The sequence below is a fragment of the Zingiber officinale genome, chromosome 10B (assembly GCF_018446385.1).
Source record: "Zingiber officinale cultivar Zhangliang chromosome 10B, Zo_v1.1, whole genome shotgun sequence".
Lineage (NCBI taxonomy): Eukaryota > Viridiplantae > Streptophyta > Magnoliopsida > Zingiberales > Zingiberaceae > Zingiber > Zingiber officinale.
Window position 1 is genome coordinate 38,447,822 of NC_056005.1, and position 24,404 is coordinate 38,472,225.

General features: G+C 34.9%; 1 protein-coding gene across 1 annotated transcript; it reads right to left on the reverse strand.

Annotated features, from left to right (window-relative positions):
- Positions 1–113: 113 nt before the first annotated feature.
- Positions 114–22,484, reverse strand: LOC122029451 (WRKY transcription factor SUSIBA2-like). The gene is made up of 6 exons (XM_042588437.1): positions 22,053–22,484; positions 20,342–20,536; positions 17,214–17,688; positions 16,971–17,136; positions 16,744–16,902; positions 114–854 (listed from the first exon to the last, which is right to left on the reverse strand). Exons 1-6 carry the CDS (start codon positions 22,368–22,370, stop codon positions 284–286), a joined length of 1,884 nt encoding a protein of 627 aa, XP_042444371.1. The 5' UTR covers positions 22,371–22,484; the 3' UTR covers positions 114–283.
- Positions 22,485–24,404: the final 1,920 nt, after the last annotated feature.

Genomic DNA, 24,404 nt, shown 5'->3' on the forward strand with positions numbered 1-24,404 from the left:
CGAAGGAGAAAGGAAACTCTTCACCACATCTTACTAGTTATGAAGCACCAGTTACTCCGCTCAAGTAGTCTTGGAGAAAATGAATTATACATCAGAACATGGCTTACAGGACCTGGAAAGCGGAAACAGTCGAAATTCTACTAATGCATGAAAGCGAGTTACATATATATGATAAGTTTTTGGTTGACAAGAAGAAAAATAAATTACAGTGGAACTGGTTCACCAAAGCATTTAATTTTCATTTTTTTTCTTGGACCCTTGCTGACATGGTTTGATGTAGTCATCATGGGCCCATGACCAAGTTCCCAGCAGTTGCATAATACATACTTGAAGGATTTATAGAAGTTGTCTTAATTGTAAATCCATCACCCCCGTCTCCAGACTCATAGATTCTTGGTTGTGAATTTCCATTTAAAGTGGATGCAGATGACGGGGTAGCTTGCACCGCCCACCTATTACAATCGATAGATTGTGCGTGATAATTTACCTGTTCTATTTCTAAAGACTGATGCTTTTCATTTGCGATGTTGTTTGCATATGGAATGATGCCCACACCAAGATCAAGACTGATCCTAGAACTCTCAATTTGGTTGAATGGGTGGGAGAATGTTCTTGTACTGCAGTTCCTTATCATGCCAGGCATGGGCAGAGCTGCTGTCCTGCTGTGGGCACCTGCAGAACTTTCATCATTTGTGACAGTTGATACGGAAGACTCATGGCCAGTTGTCCTTGCAGCAGGTACATCATGATTGTGCTTTCCTTCGTAGGTCGTGATTACTGCCTTTGGATCATGTGATGCCCTCTCAACATGTTTCCTGACAAGGCAACCAGCATTTGTACACTTGTAGTAGCTCCTGCAAAAGGAAATTGGGTTTTAAATAGTAGATCATCCGCCAGCATGGCCGAGATAAACAATAAAGAACAGAATGGATTAAGAAAATTTTCAAAGACAAATTTCATGTAATCCAAGAAAATTCCAAAATTTTGCGAGTATTAAGAAGAAAACAACATTTGATTTAAGAGAAGATACCTGCCTATAGAAGTTCCAACAACATATGTCAAGCACTTCTCTAGCTTCTCAATACGCACCTAATGATTCAAATTCTACTTTACCTACTATTATCTCACAAAAACTAATCCAACAAGTCATCCAAGCTCTTCCTACTTCATTTCTTAATAAGACAAATCCCACAAATTTTTGAATTATAGATACAGGGTCTACTCATCACATAACAAGTAACTTAAGAATCTTGGAGCCTTTTATTCCCTATAACAAAGATGAATATTTACATCGTTAATGGACAAAGTCTTCCTATAACTCAAGTTAATTCATTACACAATAACACTTCCAAACTCACCAGTAAATCCTCTTAATAATGATCTGTGTTCCAGAATTTTCAGCTCACTTCATTTCTAACAATCAACTTTCAAAACAAATTATATCATCTTGTTTTTCTCTTTTGATTATCTTATACAAGAACTATGGAACAAAAGGTGACTGGAGATACTATAAGATAGCAGAACTCCTTGTTGGACAACTTGGACTTGGGAGAAATGTTGCTCTCCCATTTATTTTCTTGCTACAACTGCTGAAATAAATTCTTAAAATAGACTATGCAGGTTTTGGGATCATCACCTTGGCCATCTAACTGCTAGAAATTTGAACTCGTTATTTTCTTTGATTGCTATGCAATTTGATTCAAAAACTCATATTGATAGTACCTATGAAAAATTATGCATTTACAAAATTTCATACCTTGCCTTTCATTAGAAGTGAGAAAGTTACTATATCTGCATTTGAACTTTATCTTTATTGATGTATGGGGCCAACTCTCTCTTGGCTCTTCGGCTAGTAAATTATACTATGTGCTATTTATTGATGATTGGTTAATATATTTTTGGATTTATGTCTTACACACAAATTTGAAAATCCAAGTTTTCATATACTTCGATGCAATGATTCAAAAGCAATTTAGATGGAAATTCATCTAAACAAACTCACCAAGAGTCCTGCCAAATGAAAATCTTAGGTTGATACTTTCTTGGCGCTAATCCAAAAATTATAACGTATACTTGCTCTCATAAATGTAGTATACACAATAGCTCATTTCTCTAGTAGATCTCCAAAATGATAAGTTTGTCGACACTCTTACGCTAATCAATACATCACACTGATAGGAAACTTTGTTGGACAATTTGGCAGAGATATTGGAGAATTTTAGCTGAATTGAAACTACACGGTCAATTTTAACTTAACTGTCGAGATGACCTGAGCAGATAATCTCAGACTGTCAACCTTTAAAGTTAGGTCGAGCTGCTAGGTTATCTAGAAGATGGTTGATTCTTCTCGTTGAGTCCGAGTCCTAGCCGAATCTGAGTGGAAAGTCAAGTCGGCTGAATACTCTGAGTGCCAAGTTAGGAAGCAGAGTCACCAATTCGGGATTCGAGTGCCCCTGAGGGGATGTCGAGTGGAAGTCGAATGGTCCCAAGCAGACGCCAAGCAAAATCTAAATGTTCCCGAGTGGATGTCGAGTATTCCTGAGTGGACGACGAGTCGGGAAGAAGTGTTCGGATCGCCGAGTCAAGAAATGAAGATGTCGAGGTCTGCTTTCAAGCAGTTTCCTTAAAACATATTTGCCCCACCTCCGGCTGTGCTTTGAAATTTTCTCAAGTCGTTTGTTCCTAGGATACAATGGCAAACCGTGATCGCCACCAAGCATTGTTGGATCACGACAAACTAAGAGTGTACCTAACGGCTATCACGGATGAATCTACCAAGCAGGTTCACGGCAAAGAGAAAAACTGGGGAACGAAGGTGGAAGGATTTACTTGAGCATCTACTTTGAGTTCTCTTTCTTTATTTGCTTTGCTAATGACCTCCTTATAAAGGAGCCTAGCCTTTGGTGGCAGTAAATGGTCAAATAAAGGTCATGCAATGCCATTACTCACCAACCATTACTACTCATCGGTTTTAATATGATGAAATTAATCTCAATTAATTCATCTGTCTTACATTTGAGCAGTAAAAAAAATGTGGCAAAACATTGATTCATTCACTTGAGCAAATTCCTCGGTCCGACATTCTTATGCGCAGGTTGTGCTTGCATACAAGTCAACTTGGTTCAGTGTAATCCAGGCCCTAGATTTGCACCCTCCTGCGCACCCATGTATGAGAGAGAGTCTCTCCCCATGCATTTGTTCACATCATCAATGCATATGCAAGAATTTAAACCAATAAACTTGCCAAGAGATTTCCAACATGGGACTAAAGTCACATTCATAATAAAATCTCCTTCTTTTTCACCTATTTTCCATTCACAATTTTAACAATTCCCACATGAATGGAAACAGGGTATGTGATAGCATTCAGCAGTTAAGTCAAACACAGGACAGGTAGATTTTACCTTTTGAACCTCCCTTGTGAAGATCATTGCTTGTAGATGCAATGTCCTTGAACTATTTTGTCATCTGTTTAAACATTGACATATCTCTCCCAGAACTCTCCTTGATACAACTCAGTTCTCATGAGTATATTTGTTTCTGGCCATAAACATGCTTGGTTCTCTAAAAAGTTATAAGAATTGTGCATTCAATTCTCTTTGAAACGGCCCCACATCTTTCTTACATAAGTTATCTTTTAAGAGCATTATACATTACTCTACTAGATCATTAAAAGTTGTGCGCTTAACCTCGATCCATCACTGATCTATTGAGTCGTTCCCCATAGTGAACAACTATCGATGCAGTTAGGTTATCCCTTTGAACCTAATTCTTGGGATCTCCGGTCTGCATAAGTTGAGTTTCCTTTGCACCAATATTTCTCATCAACATCAAGCTCATCTCTCACGATAAACTTGCAACTAACTCTCGATTTAACCCTTTAGTTAGCAAATCTGCTAGGTTATCCTTTGATTTCACATAGTCAACGGTGATAACTCCTATTGAGAGTAGTTGACTAATGGTATTGTGCCTATGACGTATATGTCTAGACTTACCATTATACAAATGACTCTATGCCCGGCCAATTGCTCATTAACTATCGCAATATATGCAAATTATCGGTACAAGTTTCGGTAGGAACATCTAAGAATTGTCGTAGTCATTTAGCCTCTTCACTATATTTGTCAAGAGCTACAAACTTAGATTCATGGATCTGGTTATTACGGTTTACTTAAAAGATTTCCACGAAATGGTTGTAGCTTCCAGAATGAATACATATCCACTTATAGCTAGTCTTTTACGTCTGATATCCAACTCGTATCGTTGTATCTTTTGATCACAACAGGATATCTTGTATAATGAAGTTCATATTTACGAGTATTTCTCAAGTACCTCAGTACTCTTATTATTCCTTTCCAGTGTTCAACTCCGAGATTACTTGTGTATCTACTCAGTTTACTTACTCCATAAGGTAAGTCTAGTCGTGTACAATTCACCAGGTACATCAGACTTCTAATCACTCAAGAGTACTTTATCTAAGAGATACTTTCTCCTTGATATGTTGACTCATATCTATCAGTGTTCGTGCTAATACAGTATCACCCTTTCTGAATTTCTCAAGAATCTTATCCATATAATATGATTGACTAAGAATTTTGATTCCTACAATCATATCAGTTAGACTCATGTTTTTCATATCAAATCTTGAGTGAATTTGATTATCTTATCATTACTCCCAATGATAAGTATGTCATCTACATATAGGCACAAGATCACATAGTCATTCTATGTGATTTTTATGTAGATATATTTATCACATTTATTGATTTTAAATTCACATTCCTTCATGACATTATCAAATTTTTCATGTCACTGCTTTGGTGCTTATTTTAAGTCGTATAGCGACTTCACCAATCTATAGACCTTATTTTTCTGCCCTAACATAGAAAACCCCTCAGGTTGCTTTATATAAATTTCCTCTTCTAAATCCCCGTTTAGCAATGCTGTCTTTACATCCATCTGATGTATTTCCATATTTCATAGAGTGGCGATAGCCAACAATACTCTAATGAAAGTTATTCTCGATACCAAAGAATACGTATCAAAGTAATCAAGATATTCTTGTTGTCGGTATCCTTTAATTACCAATATGGCTTTGTATTTATCAATCGTGTCATCTAATTTCATTTTCTTCTTGAAGATCCACTTGCAACCTAGTGGTTTACTTCCTTATGGGCGATCCATAAGTTCCCAAGTATGATTTGCAAGATAGAGTATTTCTCATATGCAATTGTCCCTTTCCCGTGAGGTTCATCAGAAGAGCTTACTACTTCTAAAAAACTTTGGGGCTCACTTTCTAATATGAAAGTGATAAAATCCGTTCCGTAGGATTTTTCCACCCGAGCTCTTTTACTTTGTCTGAGCTCAACCTCAACTGGTTTATCATCTTCTCCTTTCTCTTGTGTTTTATATGCCCGTTTTGAGAAACTTGCTTCCTCTCAAACCTTACACGAAAACACATGCTCGAAGAACAATGCATTTCTATATTCTATTATCGAATTTTTATGTATATTCGATATTTGTGACACAAACATAAAAAATCAATACGTAGTGTTATTATGCACATATCCAATAAATATGCAATCAATAATTTTTGGTCATATCTTAAATCTTTTTGATAAGACACCAAAACTTTGACAAGCCATTCCTACATTCACAAATTTTTGTCCGACGAATGTCATCCATTCCACAACTCATAAAAGCTCTTATCTATTTTTTTTCGGGGTACCTTATTTAAAAGGTAATTAGCTATTAACACAGCTTTTCCCTACATAAACTTTGCTAGTCTACAGCTTAAAAGAAGAGCATTCATCATCTCCTTTAGATTGTGATTCTTTCGCTCAACAAATCCATTTTGCTGAGAATATAAGGAGTTGTTGTTTCATGTTTAATCTCATGTTCAACACACAACTCAACTAACGGTGATACATATTCACCGCCTCAGTCGCTTCAAACCGACTTAATCTTTTTATGAAGTTGGTTTTTAACCTCATTCTTATAGAGAACAAATTTCTCTATAACTTTATCTTTACTTTTGAAAAGATATACACAATAGTATTTTGTATTATCATCTATAAAAGTGATGAACTGGAACAACCTCTTGCAAAAAGCAGGGTAAGGCTGCGTATAACGGATCCTTTCCTGACCCCGCATAGCGGGAACTTCATGCACCGAGCTACCTTTTTTTTTATCTATAAAAGTGATGAAGTGTTTATTCCCACCACGTGTTGGTGTACCTTTTAAGCTGCACATGTCGATGTGAATTAAGTCGAGTGATTCGTTACTTCTTTCAGTATGTTGAAAGGATGACCTTATCATTTTCGCTTCAACACAAATTTCACACTTGTATTTTGGGTCAATATGGAATGTTGGTATGCTTTACATATTAATTAATCTACGTAACATATCATAATTAACATGTCCCAGTCTACCATGCCATAAATACAAAGACTCAAGCACATAAATGGAAAAGTTTACAATTTTATTAACCTTAGACATAATCGTCATTACATTGAGATTAAATAACCCATCAGTTATATAACCCTTTTCTAAAAAAATTCCTTTTTAAGACCGAACAATTTTGTCCGACTCAAAACAATGCAGAAGTCATGCTTGCTTAACAGTGATTTAGACACTACAGATTCTTTCGATTCTCTAGAACATACAACATATTGTTGAGAGTCAACTCCTTGCTCGAGGTCAGCTTCAGCACCACTTTTCCTTAGCCTATGATGTCCGAGGTTGTTTAGTTCCCCATGAACAATTTCTCTCCATCTTTGATTTCTTCAAAATTGTGAAGTAGCTCCTTGTTGCAACAAATATGTCGATCTATCATTATCGCAGGTTTGAACCCACTAGGTTCGGTTTGGAGACCACAACACAAGGTCATCCATTTCTAGTCCCTCATTTAGGTTGGGCTCGTGCTTCTTCTTTGGCTATTTACACTCTGAAGATTTATGACCAACTCGATCATAGTTAAAGCACTTCCTATAGAAATTTTTATTGATGCCTCCTCTAGATCCCATCTTTAAAGACTTGGGATTTTTCCGCTTAGAGTTTTGACTGTGCTCGACCACGTTGGCTTTTACAGTAGCCTGAGAAACATCTTTCTCTCTGAACTCTTGTTGTCTTCTTCGATGCGAAGTCTAACAACAAGTTCCTCCACATTCATCTAGTTTGAGGCAACTTCTCAATAATTGCTGCCACCTAGAAGGTTTCACTCAGACCATACCTTCCTAGTGAATCTCGTGCAAGATCACCTGAAGCTTCTAGACTTGGTTGATCACCGTCTTGGAAGCAACCATCTTGTAGTCCAGGAATTGCCCCCACAATGAATTTCTTAGCCTCGCATCCTCTGTCTTGTTCTTCTTGTCCAGAGACTCCCACAGCTCCTTAGCCGTGAGGATGTAGTTTTGTCATAGGTACTCAGAATGACTTCATGCCTCTACTACACTAATGGTTTGAACATCAGCATCCTCGGTATGCTTGGGAGGGTCTTTGGTCAAGAACCGAGTTAAATTGAGAGTGGTCAAGTAGATGAACATCCTCTGTTGCCACCTCTTGAAGTTCAATCAAGTGAACTTCTCTGGCCTTTCCCTGTGGTTGATTGGAACATTTCCAATCGGACAAAGGGGGCCTTCACGCGTTGAGCTCGTTGCATCTCAACCATTTCCGTGGTCATTTCAACATAACAAAATCTATTTTAAGATTGTTGGATAATACGCTCGAGATATTGGGAAATTTTAGTTGAATTGAAACTACACGGTCAATTTCAACTTAATTATCGAGATGATCTTAACAGATAATCTCAGACTGTCGATTTTTAAAGATAGGCCAAGCTGCTAGGTTATCTGAAGATGGCTGCTTCTCGCCGAGTCCTAGTTCAAGTTCGAGTGGAAAATCGAGTTAGTCGAATGCTCTAAGTGCCGAGTCAAGAAGCAGAGTTGCCGAGTGGTAGCCAAATGGTTTCGAGTGGACACCGAGCAGAATCTGAGTGTTCCTGAGTGGACGCCGAGTCGAAAAATTAAGATGTCGAGACTTGCTTTTAAAAAACAGATTTGCCCCACCTCCGATGCTTCGAGGTTCTTTCGGGTTGCCTATTTCTCAAGATATAACGGCAGACTGTGATTGCCACCAAGCACTAGTGGATCACAGCAAACTGAGGGAGCACCTGACTGCTATCACGGATGAATATGCCGAGTGGGTACATGGCAGAGAGAAAAACCTAGGAACGAAGGTGGAAGGAATTACTTGAGCGTCTACTCTGAGGTCTCTCTCTTATTTACTCTGCTAATGACCTCCTTATAAAGGAGATTAGCTTTTGGTGGCGGTGAATGGCTGAATAAAGGTCATTCAATATCATTACTCGCTAGCTATTACTACTCATCGGCTTCATTCCGATGAAATTAATCTCAATTAATTCATCCATTTTACATTTGAGCAATAGCAAAAAAAAAAAAAAGGTGGCAAAACATTGGTTCATTCTCTTGAGCAAATTTTGCCCCAACCAATCCAATATTCAATGTACGCGGGTCGTGTTCGCACACGAGTCAACTTGGTTCAGTATAATCCGGGTCCTTAATTTGCATCTCCTTGCACACCCACGCGTGAGTGAAAGCCTCTTCCCATGCATTTGTTCATATCATGAATGCATGTGAACAATTTAAACCAATAAACTTGCTGAAAGATTTCTAATGTGGGACTAAAGTCTCATTCATAATAAAATCTCCTTCCTTTCCACCTCTTTTCCATTAACGTTTCTAACAACCTTACCATATTTATGATCACAATCTACATTGTCATATAGTGAGAAGTTTAGTCTATCTCATGGTCATCATCTAGATATGGCTTATGGATATCAAGTTGTCAACTTGTCTCTAAACATTTTTGCATTACAGGACCCATGTATCACATTATTAGGTATCTTCAGTCTTCACTTTAACCATGGGACACTTAAAGACTATGCTAGAGTTGAGAGGTTTGGGTGACGTTGATTGTGTTGGAGCAAAGACATTCATCATTCTACTAAGGATTATTGTATCTTCTTGGGAGATCAATTTGACTATGCATGACTTGAGAGGTCTCAGTGATGTTGATTCCACAGGATGCAAAGATATTTATTGTTCTAGAAAGGATTATTGCATTTTCTTGAGAGATTAATTCGTATTTTACAAATCAAATAAACATATATATTATCTCCAAATCTTCAACTTAAGTAGAGCATTGTGCCATGTTATCCACATGCATTGAAATTGTTTAACTGCTATGATTATTGGCAGAATTTGGATTTTCATTCTCAAATACGACATTTATATTGTGTTAGTGAAAGTGCAATAACAAAATCTCAGTAAATCTAGTTTTCCAAGAAAAACAAAGTATATAGAAGTAAACTATAAATTTTTTTCAGAGCTATTTGAAAGAATAAATTCTCTTCACCATGTGCCATTCTGAGGTAGCTTGGAAAATTTTTCACCGGGTGGCACACTAAACCACAACATGATTTTTTCATGTGGAAACTGAGGATGATGCACCCTCAATTTGAGGGGAAGGTGAGATTGCATACAACTATGGGCAGCTATATAATCCCTTGATCGAGGATTTGATTACAGTTTGTTTTTGTTTCTTACCTTCCAAGGACCAGAGGATTCATACCTACATTAGAATCATTGTAAATTCTGTATAATTGGTTGCACTACAGCCCTAATATACAAGAAATATATGCCTCCCTATCTTATTCTTCTTTTCTAAACACAAAATTGAACAAGTTAATGAATTCCATGAAAATCTGTTAGCACCACCACAATAAATGTCTGATCGTGCTATTTTTATAATATTTGTTAGAATTTACTCATATACCAATTTTTTGATGTCACAATATGATGCATAAAAACAGCATACTAATGATTGAAACTTGAACCTCCAGACACATTTTTGAATAAAAAATAGTACCTGCTAATTTATAATAATGGATTTACTACAGAAGCCACATCATGTTAAACACATTGATTAATGATAATGTTATACCTCTAAACTCTTTTTGCGAATCATAAAGGATTTTGCAAATTAATCCTAAAACAGTTTTAGAATATGGCCAATTAATCCACGGCTATGAAAATTAATTCTGAAATCATCTATGACCAATTAACTACATCAAGTCAATTAATCCCCTAATAAACCACTTGTATCCTCCCATATCAATTACAACTTTAATGGGAATGGGAAGGTGTATATAAAGAGGCATGGTATTTTAAGAATCCTATTCTAATAATACACTATCACTATCAGAGTTTATTAAATCCTAAACATATCTTTGATTTTCTTAAAAAAAGCAAAGAAATCAATGGTTGGAGGTATATTTCAATTAATATTGTGTATAATTTATAGATTATCTAACATTTGTTATTAGAGTTATTCTTAGCCTCTGCCTTGATATGTTTTGGTTGGATTTTTATTTATAAATTTTTGTAAGAAATCATACAGAAGTTAGAATAAAGGTTTCTTCAAAATCAGTCTTGAATTGAAGATACTTAAGAAACTCATTTAGTTTTGAAGAATATATATAATTTGAAATCTAAAAATGGAGATATCAATCATTTGTAGTAAATATCTGTTAACGAAAATTGTGATTTGCAGACTTCAATTTCTTTAAAAAAAAAATGTTGTAATTTTTTGATGGCTTAAATAATAAGAAATTGATTATTTAGTCCAGTAAAATTATGTATACAAGGTGATGGAATAAGTTGTAATTGATTTTGTGTTAATTTATAATTTCCATAATTTTCATGAACTAATTTAATGTCTTGTGATGTATATTATTTTCATGTTTAAAGAGTAGCCACAACATCTTTGACCATGTAAAATTATATATAATCTATTGGGATCACATATAGAATAAACATATTAATTTATAATTGATCATATGTAATACCATAAATGTTATCCCATAAGAATTTTTATTGCATTTATATGATTAATTAGAATGAATTATCAAATTATTTTTTTTAATTTACCAAAAGAAACTTAAGAAATTTAATATACTTTGACAGTTTTATCATTAAATTTAATGGATCTACCTTAATTAAAAATTTAACCCACAAATAATTTTTATTTCATTTGATTCATATTGTATGTTTTACATTGGCCTTTTGGATAATAGCCTCAAATTTGGATAGTAAGCAAGTATATTTACTTAATAGAGTAATATAACCTCTTATTTACTTTTATTTCAAATGTTAAATTTCTGAGTTGGATGGTGATTATTGTCGAGTTTGGAGGGAGAGGATTCCCCTTCATTTAGGGTGATTGGATATTGATTATGCTATAAGGAAAATAAACCACCTACTATTACTGATATCAACATTTTTTATAAGATTAATCTTTATGAAAAAGGGGCGCAATGAATTTACTTCAATGCGACATTCATAAAGATTATAAAGACTAAGATCTATGCTGTTATTTGTGGTTCAGTTAATTAGCATGACAGTGTTAGAGTTTTGTTGAAAACTATTGATGAACAATTTGAGTCTTCAGACAAAGTATTGACCAATATGCTAATCATGAAATTCTCATCCATGAAACTTGTTAGTGCCAAGGTGTGCATGAGCATATTACGGTATAAGGTGTGAGTTAGCACATTATGCAAATGAGGGATATTGCAACTCAATTTAAAAAAAAAAAAAACAAGGTTGAGATGTGCAACTTTTTCGTTGTGCATTACATTTTAAAATCTCCTATGACACAGAGATTATTGGTCAATTAATAGACTTGTGACACTGTGTGTTTAGGAGGGCAAATTGACCATGGAAGCAAGAAATAATTACATCAGACAACTCTAGGAAAGAATAAAATTTAAGTTCAATATAAAGGAAAAGACACCATGCCTACGCCTATAAAATCTTCTATTATGAAAGAATCATTTGTTTTTTATAAAAAAAAGACAGATGAAAAAGCATTGTCAAAAATTTCAAAATTGGCTTGAGAAAGATAATCTCACTTAGTTTCTTTGTTATGAATCTAATATGGTTGACACTAGTCATAATACATTCTATATTGATTTTGGTTCTACAATCCATGTTATAAATTCTCGACAAAATTTTGTAAACCTAGAGAAGGCAATGGGAAGTGAGCATTATATCTAATTAGAAAGGTGTCCACATGAGGAAGCAATAGAACATACACATTAACTTTTAGTGCCTTTGTATTGCATTTGGAAAAGACCTTTTATGTTCTAAATTTCTCAAGAAATTTGATTTTTGTATCTAAACTATTATTGGTAGATACTCTATTAAAATTTGTAGATAGTAGTTTTAGTTTGTCCTATAAATTTGAACTTGGTAATGATGTATTGTCAAACAGTGTGTTTAGAATTCAATTACAAAATGATGACACACATACTGCAATGTATATTCATAATAAGATGGGTCTTAAATGAAATATTATGAATGAAGCTTCTTCTATGTTATGGCATGGCATTAGCGATTGGGGCATATCTCCATGCAGAAAATTAAAAGAATAGTAATTGAAAGAGTACTTGATACTTTGGATTTTATTAATTTTGATGTTCGTGGACAAAGGTTTAAAATTTCGACCCATATTGAGGTTTCGATCCTGGACCGGAATGATACAGTTTCGGTACTGTATCGTATCGTACCGATATAGTTTCAATTTTTTTTAAATATAAAATATATCAATTAAAAAATAAAATATTTAACATAAATATTTAAAAAATAAACAAAATAAACAATATAAAAAATAATCTTTAAAAAAAGGATAAGATGTGAAAATAGATAATAAATAAATAAATATTTTATGAGGGTTTAATAAAACCTATTTAGATTATCTCCATCATAATTAGGAGATGATTAAAATAATTAACCTAAGTTTAATTAAAAAAAATATGAAATCCGATACCACTTGTGAGCTCACGCTACTTTAGCGCTGTAGCGAGGTTGTGCGAGATCCCTCAGCCATGGTCGCGGGGATCACATGACTCCTCTAGCACGACCACGGTGGTCATGTGACATCTCTGTAGCGGCCATAGGGTCGCACAACGCCTCCGTGGCGGCAGCGAAAAGGTTATGCGACCCCCTGCTACTGTTGCGGGATCGAGCGACCCCTCCACTGCGGCCACGGGGTGACGCAACACGTTGCAGCTGTCGTGGGTCTAGTGCCGAGGTCGTGCCGGGGCCGGTCGTCGAGTGGAACAAGATGTTTCGTCCGTTTCGTTTGTCTCGGCACGACACTTTAAACCATGTAGTGGACTACATAAAAGTAAAGTAGTCCAACATATTAAAGAAAGGTGTCAACTGTCAAATGCAGCTCAAAATATTAGAAATCATAGATATATACATACAGATATTTGTAGTCAAAAAAATATATTTATATAGTAAAAAAATAATGATCATTAACAATATATGTATCCATACTTGCTTCGTAATAAGAGTAATCAAAGTATTTAAGGTTGAAGTAGAGAAACAATGTACTAATCAAATTAAGATTGTCAAGTTATGTAGAGGTGTTAAGTGTTATGATAAATGCACTAAAGTTGGACAGTCCTTTTGCTAGGTTTCTTGAAGGGTAATGAATTGTTGTGCAACACTTCTTCTGATGATTCTCCTTACCAGAATGGTGTAGTATAAAGAAGAAATCGAATATTACTAGACATGATGCAATGCATGCTTAGTAGCTCCAAACTTTTTAAGTCATTGTGGACTAAAGCACTTAAAACAACAATATATATATTGAATTGAGTTCCAATCAAAGTTGTGTCAAAAACACCATTTGAGTTATAGAAAGGTTGAAAATTAAGCTTGTGGCATATATGTGTTTGGAGATATTTGTTTGAAGTAAGCTTATAATCCACAAGAAAGGAACTTAGACCCAAGGACTATTAGTGGGTATTTCGTTGGATATGCCGAAAAGTAGGGATAAGGGAAATAGATATTATTATCCATCTCATATCATGAAGTTTGTGGACTCAAAAAATGCAAAGTTTCTTGAAATAGCTTTGATTAGTGGAAGTGATCCAGAGATATAATTCAAATGTTTCATCTCTTATATCAAGTGATGAATATTGTGATACATAAGATGCCTAGAGTTCAAAAACATGTCGAACAACCAACTATTGAAAGTTCACAAGTAGTTAATCATAATGCAATAGATCTTGAGGTTAACAAATTCTAGTTGAACAACATGATCCTATTTTACAAGAAAATATTGATTCAATATTGAAAAATCTACTAGAATGAATAGATCAATGATTCTTAATGACTATAATATGTCTCTATAATTGTTTGATTATAATATTGAAGCTCAAAACGATGCTGAAACATCTTTACAAGCCATGAGTTATAAGGAGTGTCTTATAGTATTATGCCATGAAAGAGAATATGAATTCTATAAAATATAATGGAGTCTAGGATCTTGTTGAGTTGCTCAATGGTGTAAAAGTCATTGGATGTAGGTGGGTCTTTAAGACAAAGGACTCATCAAGCAGCATTGAGAGATATAAAACTAAGTTTGTTGCTAAAGGATTGAGTTAAAAGGAGCGAATTGATTATAGAGAGATCTTTTTTCTTATATTGAAAAATATTCATTCGTGTGATTATGACATTAGTTGTCCATTTTAATTTGAAATTACATCAAAATGATGTGAAAATAGAATTTCTAAATGGTGATTTAGAGGAGATGGTTTATATGAAACAACAACCAAAAGGATTCTCCTCTAGTAATGGTGAGCATTTAGTTTGCAAAATAAATAAATCTATATGCGGACTGAAACAAGCTTCTTGACAGTGGTATCTAAAATTTCATGATGTCATCTCTTCATTTAGTTTTTTAGAGAATATTATGGATTAATGAATATACTAGAAGGTTAGTTGGAGCATATATTTCTTTGTGTTATTGTAGATGATATTTTAATTGCAACTGATGACAAAAGATTGTTATATGAGGTGAAATAATCTCTCTAAGAATTTTGATGTAACGGATATGAGTGAGGCATAAATCTAAATATATTTTGGGTTTGTCACAAAAGACCTATATCAATAAAATTTTAAAGAGATTTTGAATGAATAATTATTTTACCAAGCATAACACCTATTGTAAAGGGTGACAAATTCAATTTAGATCAATACACAAAGAATGAACTCAAAAGAGAACAATTGAAAAACATTCAATATCCTTCATCCATTGGAAACTTTATGTATGCTTAAATCTGAACAAGAGCTAAAATTGCATTTGCTATGGAATTGTTGAGAAGATATCAAAGTAATTATTGACTATTAGAGGGAGGTAAAGAAAATAATGAGATTCCTCCAAGGAACAAAAACTTACATGCTTATGTTTAAATGAACTACTAAATTGAAAATGTTGGATATTCAAATTTAGACTTTGCCAGATGTGTTGATTCACATAAATCAACATCTAGTTACGTATTTATGTTCCATATCTAGAAAGTGTGGAAAGCATACAATAGTTGATACTTCCATTATGGAGGCCGAGTTTGTCTCTTATTTTGAAGCTACTTCTCATGGTGTGCAGTTAAAGAGTTTAATGTTTAAGTTTAGAATTGTAGATTCTATTTCTACGCCGTTAAGAATGTTTTGTGATAATTAAGTTATTGCATTTATGGCTAAAAACAATAAGAGTGGTAGTCAAAATAAACATGTCGACATATTTAACCATAAGAGAACGTGTTAAGGAAAAAAATGGTCATTGAACAACAATTGATGATAGTTAATCTCTTAAATAAAGGCATGAATGCAAAAGTTTTCAAGGATCATGTGGTTCAAATAAGAGTTGGTTCTATAATGTAATTTGATTTTAAGTACAATTGTTGTATTATTGAAACTCTTATTTAGTTTTTATTTTTTTATATGTAAAATATACATTTAGTCATTCATGACTGGTATATTCCTATTAATGTTGTGTATAATTTTTAGATTGTCTAACAAATCATTATTTCTCTCTGTTAGCATTTAGTGTATACAGTCCATCTCCTTTATGCAGAAGCTTAGCATAGATAATGTTCAGACATATATGAGCACTTTTTTTCACATGGAAGCAGAAGGTAGACAGTCCCAAACTTCCAGTGGCCAAGACAAAGTATTTACACAATTTTTTTAAACAAAAAAATATCGCCTTGACAAGGAGGAGAACAATGGGTATTGAATGCAACACGAGTAACTTAGTCAAAAGGAATAAATAAAACAAAAGCCTTCATGAATTTTCCTTGCAAGGCAGCAAGTAAATATCTATTAACTGAATTAGAAATAAGAACTTACAGGGAAAAGTTAAGGACATGGACCGACCTTATCATACAATCATACTGGTATATTATATACCGGTGCATCAGTTTAGTGACCATCCAGTGGTAACATATAAAACATATATGTAGTGTCTCCTATGCATGTATGAAGACAACCACACTAATAATAAGTCCATATATAACTGTGGAGCCATCTAAACATTGATTACAACCATGGTCTTCCTCAAATATCTTTCTTTATCATTAGTAGCCAAGAAAAAAAGCTAAAAGAATATATAACATAACAAAATATTATGAGGAATAATAATACTTAGGTAAGCAACTTTTCTCTTAAAAAAATTTGCAAATTAAAACAGTCATGGAAATCATAAATAAATCTCATTATGAACAAGAAGAAAAATCCTGGCACAGGCAAAATAGAAGTAATCAATAGTTTGAGCTTGAAAGGAGCAATGTTTACTAAAATCAAAATTTACCTTGGATTAGGATTCCCCTTAACTACTTTCTGCCCATACTTCCGCCATCGATATCCATCATCCAGGATATCAACTTCACTTATAGTTTGTACTACAACACGTGGCTCATGGTTCACTTTGCCAATTAAAGCAGCATCAGCATTAGCAATTTCCATTTTCCTGCTTATGGTCATAGCAATGTCAAATGAATATTTCATACAGTTGCTATCAACAACTAAAGAGGTAACCTGCGCTTGTACTCGGGATCATCATCTCCAACTATCTCATCGCAATTATTAGATTGCCCACTGCCATTTGCAGCATCAACTTCACTGATCAAGACTGGAGACATCTCAGTATCATTGTTCGGATCAATTGGTTGCAGAAAGTGGCAAGGCACATTTTCTGACTTGTCTGCAAATTGTAGGCTCCATGGTGAAGGAATAAACTAGAGTTTTGACAAAATAAGATATGATTCACTCACAAAATACCTTCGGCTCTCATCAAAGAAGAAAAGTTAGTGGAGTTTTCTTCATCTTGGTTGGACATAATAGTAGTAGTTGATGTACGGCGATTAGTCTGAGGTCTAGGATGATCATGTTGACCTTTATAAATTACTTCAGTAATTTGTCCATCATGGGAACGTTCTATCTGTTTCTTCATCTGGCAATTAGGATGGGTGCATTTGTAATAGCTCCGAGGATACTCACTACCTTTAACATGTTTCTGCCCATACTTCCTCCAGTTATAACCATCTTCTGCAGATTTTTCAAGTATAGGTTCATTGCTATCTGACTGTAACATCTCTGCACTTTGCTCTGAACATTTTGTCAGTTTTACCTCACTGAAATCAGTTTTAGCTATAGGGAAAGATGATAATTTGGATCCTTCAACAGATGAAGTTGGAGCTGAAACCAATTCTTTTTTGGAGAGGACACTGGCCTGACCTAGAGGTTGACTAGAAATCTGCATATGTGGCACATGCACTCATTGGATTAAGCTAACGGCCTTCAGAATAAATGGCATTGCAAGTAACTCATAAAACTAATTAATTATCATAATAAGTCTAAGTTCACAGTAATTAAACAAAGAAACAGAAAGTATAGGAAAAGTTTACCATATTATGATCCAGTTGGATGAGAGATAAGTTATATAATTTAGATGGAAGGCTGCTAAGTAATGTAGATGTAATATTCATTTTCTCACTAATAAATTCACTAAAGTTGGGATTGGGAGGGCAGGGCAGTAAAGCTCGGTAATCCCATCCTCTTTGAACTGCTTTAATTTTTTTTTTCTTTTATCTTTTTAACAAAACTAGTGGTAAACTAAAATTAGCTGTAATGATGATGAATAGCATGTCACTGAAATTCTTAATAATTAAAATAATTTCTCTTCCACATTATGTCTGCATTAGTAATCCAAAATTTTAATTGCTTCCTTAACCACCACATAGTTTATATTGAAATTTCAAATTTACAACTACAACAAGCATGTTGCCCTAGTATTCAGAGTCAAATGGATATAGCTCATCATTGAGCTACATGTATGAAATACTCACAATACCTCATTCGGTTTGTTTTTGCGTCATTTTTCACTCATAACTTCAACTCTTACCACTTAACAGGGGAGTCTATGAACATTGGTAAACCATCTAACTTTTTTTATCTCATTGTATCGTTAGATAGAATTACCAGTACACTCTTTTAGGAGGCATAGGACTGTGAGTTGTTCATCTTCTTGTGTCATGCAGATTCTTGCAGCCATGTATCCATCCTAGCAATTCCATATTTGTTTATACAAAGGGATTTTCATCCCTTTTCCATGTTTCATTTTCAATTTTCAGCCTTGTTGATTTTGCCTATACAAAAACATTTGAAGTTTGGTTCTTTCAACTAGAGCTTCCTGTGACAAATTAATATCAAAACTTAGATTCACAACTATGGTCTAGAGCTTCAATTTTGAAATAATTGGGAATTGAAAATGCCGAGTCGGTAGATTGGGGATGACTCTGGAAACAAAAGACAACACGATAATGATTTCCATGTTGTCAACCAATAAGAGCCTTCATGGATTCTACTTACTCATTAAAAGTAACATTTTGTTTATTTCTTCTAGTAACCTCATGCATTGTTCTCAAGATTCTCACAATTAGAATATTAACATTTTGTATGCATTTTTTTTTACCATTGCATAGAGTAACCTAAAACATGGCTAATCATTCTTAGTATTATAAGTTTTCATTTATGTAAAGGAGCACATTTCAATTGGCTTTATTTCCCTCTTAATTTAACCACTCAAAGTAATCTCGTGAATGAAAACTTTGTAAATTCCAGGTAGGTGCATGCCCTTGGGAAAAGATGGTCGACTATAAATTGACCTCGTAATTTACCTCCCTTCACATGACTGAGGGCAGGCTGTGAGGGGCTTGTCTGGGGTGAGTGTGATTACCTTTTGCTACAAAAGTGAATAAAAACTTTATAGTCCCCATGGGGTGCCCAGTTGACTAAAAGATGACAGTTTTGCTACAATGGGATAAGGGGTCAATTCTGGCAGGCGCATGTCTTTGGAGAAAGAACTCCTCCCGCCCCTTAGCCACTGTCATAAGCTGATCCCGTGATTTACTTCCCTTCACATAACCTGGGACGGATTGTGAGAGGTGCGTGGGGAGAGCGTAATTACTTTTTGCTACAAAATACAAAAGTGATTGAAAACTTTGAAATCTCTCTTTATTGCTGAATAATAGATCCTGTACATCTAAGACTCTTATAGATTTTATGTCCTCAAAACAAATCTTGGTGATTTTTTTTTTTATTTATACAAATTTCATTCTACTTAGTTTATGGTTTTGAAGCTTGTTTCTCCAGTTCAACTACAAATTTTCCATTCAGATATGGGAGCTTAATTTTAAGAACATTAAACCGTTTCAAACTAATTTGTAAGGTTTCTGATCATCCTGTGGCAAGACTAATAATTGCACATAGTACAAAAAAATGTATAAAAATAAACTAGTTGATGCATGAAATAAGATTTCTTCCCTAAATAAAGAGCAAAATTCCAGCAATCAGCATGAAATTAATAAATATGAGAAGGTGAAGCATTTACAGTGTCCTTGACAATTAAGATCAATTGTTGTGGTTCATACATCTCTAAATAAGAACTAATTATTTATAATAAAATTTTAGCAAATGATTATTTGACTAAAGAAAAGGAGGGCTCATTAGTATTTTCTTTCTACTAGTGCCTGAAATTTTCACAGACTTACTTTTTCAACTATTACAATTTTAAATAACATGTGTATTCACACACATAAATGTATATTCTTATACATACATCATGCATATATTAATCCCATCCCCAAACATAGTACCTAGCATGTGTATTCACACACATAAATGTATGTGTTTATACATACACCAACACCATGCACATATTAATCCCCAAACATAGTACCTTTGATAATTATGAAATAAAAATTGAGAATTATATCATTGATAGTCAGAATCTTTCATTAAGATCACACATTAATATAGATGTGTACAAATTCACCAAAAGTCATCTATCTCAATGTACATATGTAGATCTAAGAGATCTATCTCACACAAAAGAAAATGGAAATTACCAAAGGCCGCAAAGAGGATAAGCCAGGACTATAAGATACTTTGGCATGGGATCTAAACTCAGAATCTCCAGCATTCCCTTCATCACCGGAACTGAGATTCAAAATACCTACAGTAGAGGTTGACATGCCTGAAGTAACAGTTTTACCAACAATAGAGGGCATATTGAGCGTTCCAGTAGTTGGAGAAGGTTCAGCCTGAAAAAAGGAATGCCAAAAGCAGACAACCAATTAACCTATTTTATATTATTAAACCAAAAAATGATTTAATAGAGAAATGCAAAAGAAAGAAGCTTTATGAATCCACAAGTAGTTTGTTCCAACTTCTAACTGTGTTTTCTTTTAATAGAACCTGTGTAATTGCAGTCATAAACTCTTTAAATCTATAGGATTTCAAGATTTCCAATGAAACTACTAAAATTCAAGCAATTATATTCAATTCATGAAGACAAAAGTTGCCATGTATAATTCAATTCAATTCAATGCAATTATATTCAATTCAATTCATTATATTCCAATGAAACTAGTTCTTCAAACTCAATCTAAAAGCTCATATATAATAGATCTCAATAATATTTTAAAAAATGAAAGGTCACCTAAAAATTATAGCCAGCCAAAAGAAGTTTTGAGATTAAGAAAGTGACAATCACCCGTACATCTGTTTTAGTCTGGACAAACTTTATTCTATCCAATATAAAGCAAGCAAAAAATTTGTATCCATAAAGAACCAGCTAATAAAATGCACCAAAACAATAACACTACAGACTCATCTTATTCCATTTCGAAACTTCTCAGTGAGCTTACCTGTATTACTGGCTTCTCCAGCCAAATTATTCTTTTTAAAAATATTCTTCCTTCTAACAAGCACACACAATGCCCATTAATGCTTTCCAATTGAATCATATTAGGAAGTAGAAACGAGAAGCCACAAAAGATTGGTTCTAAAGCCACTAGTCTATCAGGAAGGTTCAATGTGGAGGTATTCGACAGTGAGATATTCCCAATGAAGCTCAACTGTGAACCAAGTACTTTGATATGATTACGTGTCATACACCATACACCATCATAAAGGTGAAGAAACAGCATGTAATGGAGTGAGAATAAGAATCAATTTAGAAATATGGATAATGTGACTCCACCAAACATTGCCACTTTATCAGGAAGGCACAATGTGGAGGTAATTAGCAGTAAGAGATACCAATCAAGCTAAACCGCAGACCAAGTACTATGACATGATTATATGTGTCATACACAAGCATAGAGGTGAAGAGACAGAATGGAATGAAGTGAGAATAAGAATCAATTTAGAATACTGGATGATGGCGATTCCACCACATGTTGCTTTCTACGTAAATTCTTTCATAAAGGAAAAAAAAAAACAGCAGTCTCGCAAGTCACAAAAGATAATAACGCATATATCTCAGTTAATGCTGACAGTGAGTCACTGGATGGAGCCAATTTAAAAGGTAAAATATTCTCATTTCACTTATGTCGTTTCATGAGTGGAGAATTTTTCGATGATTAATGTAAATTTGTCTTTCAGGCCCTCGTTTTAGACTATTTCAAGCTCATTAACAGGCAAATGTGTCTTCTTGCCAAACAAAAGTCTCAAAATACTGATATTGGAACCTCCAATCATCGAAACTAACGAAATGACACGAAATTCAGACAATAAAGCGGAAAATAGATGGAAAGACCGTTAAGAATATCGCACCTTCATGTCGGTGAGGAAAACAGGGGATTCGAGCAGGGCGGAGGGACTAAATCCGGGGGGGATCGTAAGGCACGGAGAACGAGCGATCGGGAGCCGAGCCGGAGGCATCGACTTGTACCTCGCTCCTATTGCTCCTGCAAACTGAGACACTCCAGGATCCGGCTTCCCCATATTCCCAGCCCTCCCCTCCCGCGTCCTGTCATCGTCGTCATGGTTTCCGGCGCCAGAACCCTCGGAAAGAAGTTCGGCAGCCGGAGAACCGCCCTTGGCCTCTCCGCAGCAGAGATCTACCCCGACGAGCTCAGGATTACCCTCCATTTCCAGATCCGATTCGCGCGACAGGGACGAATGTGGAAGTAGAGATCACTCCGAGCAAGCGAGTGAACCCGAAAGAAAGGGGGCGTGTCGTGAATTTTGTGGAGTCGCATGGGCAACTTGGGTATTAGGTAGCTTGTTGGAGATCGTTTGTAGTACGATGACGCAGTTGACTCGTAAGAGCTTAATAATTGTCAATTTTGTGTGGACCATAATGTCACCATCTCGACATGCCACGCTTCGCAACAATCAGTCCTCAATCCACAAAATAACGTTAATGCCCCGGCTCTGGTACGCAGAGATGATCACGAGACACACGTGACATGTAGGGTAAATTTACCCTTCGAAGTTTTAATAATATACTAAAAACAGAGTTTGCAGTTTGGGTCGTCAGCTGGATCTATTACGGCCCAGCATCTTTTTGAAAGCCCAACGAGAGAGCCAATTTGTTGTCCGACTGTGATCTCGTGGATTGTTCATGAGCTTTTGTCGGTTGCTTGGCCATGAGTTTGCCAGTGGTTGAAAGATTGTCGGCTACATGTCCATTTTTATTTTCCATTTTTATCTAATATTTTTTATATAATTAAATCTGGTCATTAGGAGTAAATTGAGCATTACCCTCTAAGCCACTCAATTTGACTATAGCTATTTCAAAAGTTTGTTAAGCTTCTTCTTGTGAAGCAATGTTATGATTTGTTTCTACTTAAATGGTGATTTCATTAACCATTAGTACTGAGCGTTGTTTAATTTATCAACTATTAGCGCACTTCTAAACTCCAAATAATTCGATCTAAATGTCTTGAATCACGATGAGCTTAGCTATCCGGTACCCATCTTAAAAAAAATTAATTTAAATTTTATTTTACTTAATACTATAAGTTAATTCTTAAATCTTAAAGACAAAATTTTATTAATATAATCAAGCTTAAAATAAAAAAAATTAAAATTTCGGCAGCTGTGAGAGGCGCTCACCACTGCCACTCCTGCCCAGGCTTAAAACACCATGTGTGTTTATATATGGGTGATTTAACAGAGCATTGTGGTAAATCTCATCTCTTTCCTCTCTAGCACCAAGGTGGTGCTGGTTTTTAATACATCAACCACTATTGTGATGTTGTTTTTAAAAAACAACACCACCTTAGTTCTGTTTTAAAAAAATAGCACTAACTTGGTGCTAATTTTTAAATAGCAGTACCACAACTTAAATACACCAGCCATAATTATTGTGTTGTTTTTTTAAAAAATACCTTAGTATCTTGGTGCTGATTTTTAAATATCAGCAATGATGCATAGAGAGCACACCACAGCGATAACGGGTGTATTTAAGATGTGGCGTGATGGTTTTTAAAAAATAACACCACAACGATAGTTGGCATATTTAAACAACAACTATCTTACTATAATTCGTACAATGAAATGAGTAAGATAGTAACAACCTACTATCTTACTAGAATTTAAGTACAAAGCAAGCTAAATAAAAATACATCGACACTAGATAGAAGATGGAGCTCGGTCAATACTTCTTGGATGGAGCAACAACTTGCTTGAAGATGAGAAGAAAAACAGTAGCACGAACAACAGCTTTGGATAGAGATAAACTAAGAACTGATGCTTTGCCTCAGATCTGGTGCTCCCCTTTTATAAGCATCATTTGGTTGACCGAACTTCCCATCGATCAACTAAACACGCTCCCTTCCTTCTTCGTTAAGATCCGATCTTCATGCATTTAATGAGCTTTAATGGTTCAGTCAACCGATTACTATGTTCGATTGATCGAACAGTGAACCTTCACTGTTCGCCGAGATGCACACTTAATACTCCATTAATGAAGTGATCATCTGGTCGACCGATCCTCGGGTTTGGTCGACCGATCAGGCTAGCTTCCATCTCTACTTTTGATCGATCTGATCTATGCCATGTCTGCATGGTTCAATTGATCGATCCATGGTTCCAGTCGACCAATTAGTTACTATACCAAACTCTGCTTCAACTAATCTCTAGTCTGAATTAATTTGGTTTGGTCGACCGATAAACTTC

Excerpts from the sequence above, each read along its gene's own strand:
- LOC122029451 (XM_042588437.1), bottom strand. The coding sequence starts at position 22,370 with ATGGAGGGTAATCCTGAGCTCGTCGGGGTAGATCTCTGCTGCGGAGAG. Across the intron at positions 17,137-17,213 it reads TTCTTTGATGAGAGCCGAAG|ACAAGTCAGAAAATGTGCCT; the intron begins GTATTTTGTGAG and ends TACAATTTGCAG. Across the intron at positions 855-16,743 it reads AAGGGGAATCCTAATCCAAG|GAGCTACTACAAGTGTACAA; the intron begins GTAAATTTTGAT and ends TTCCTTTTGCAG.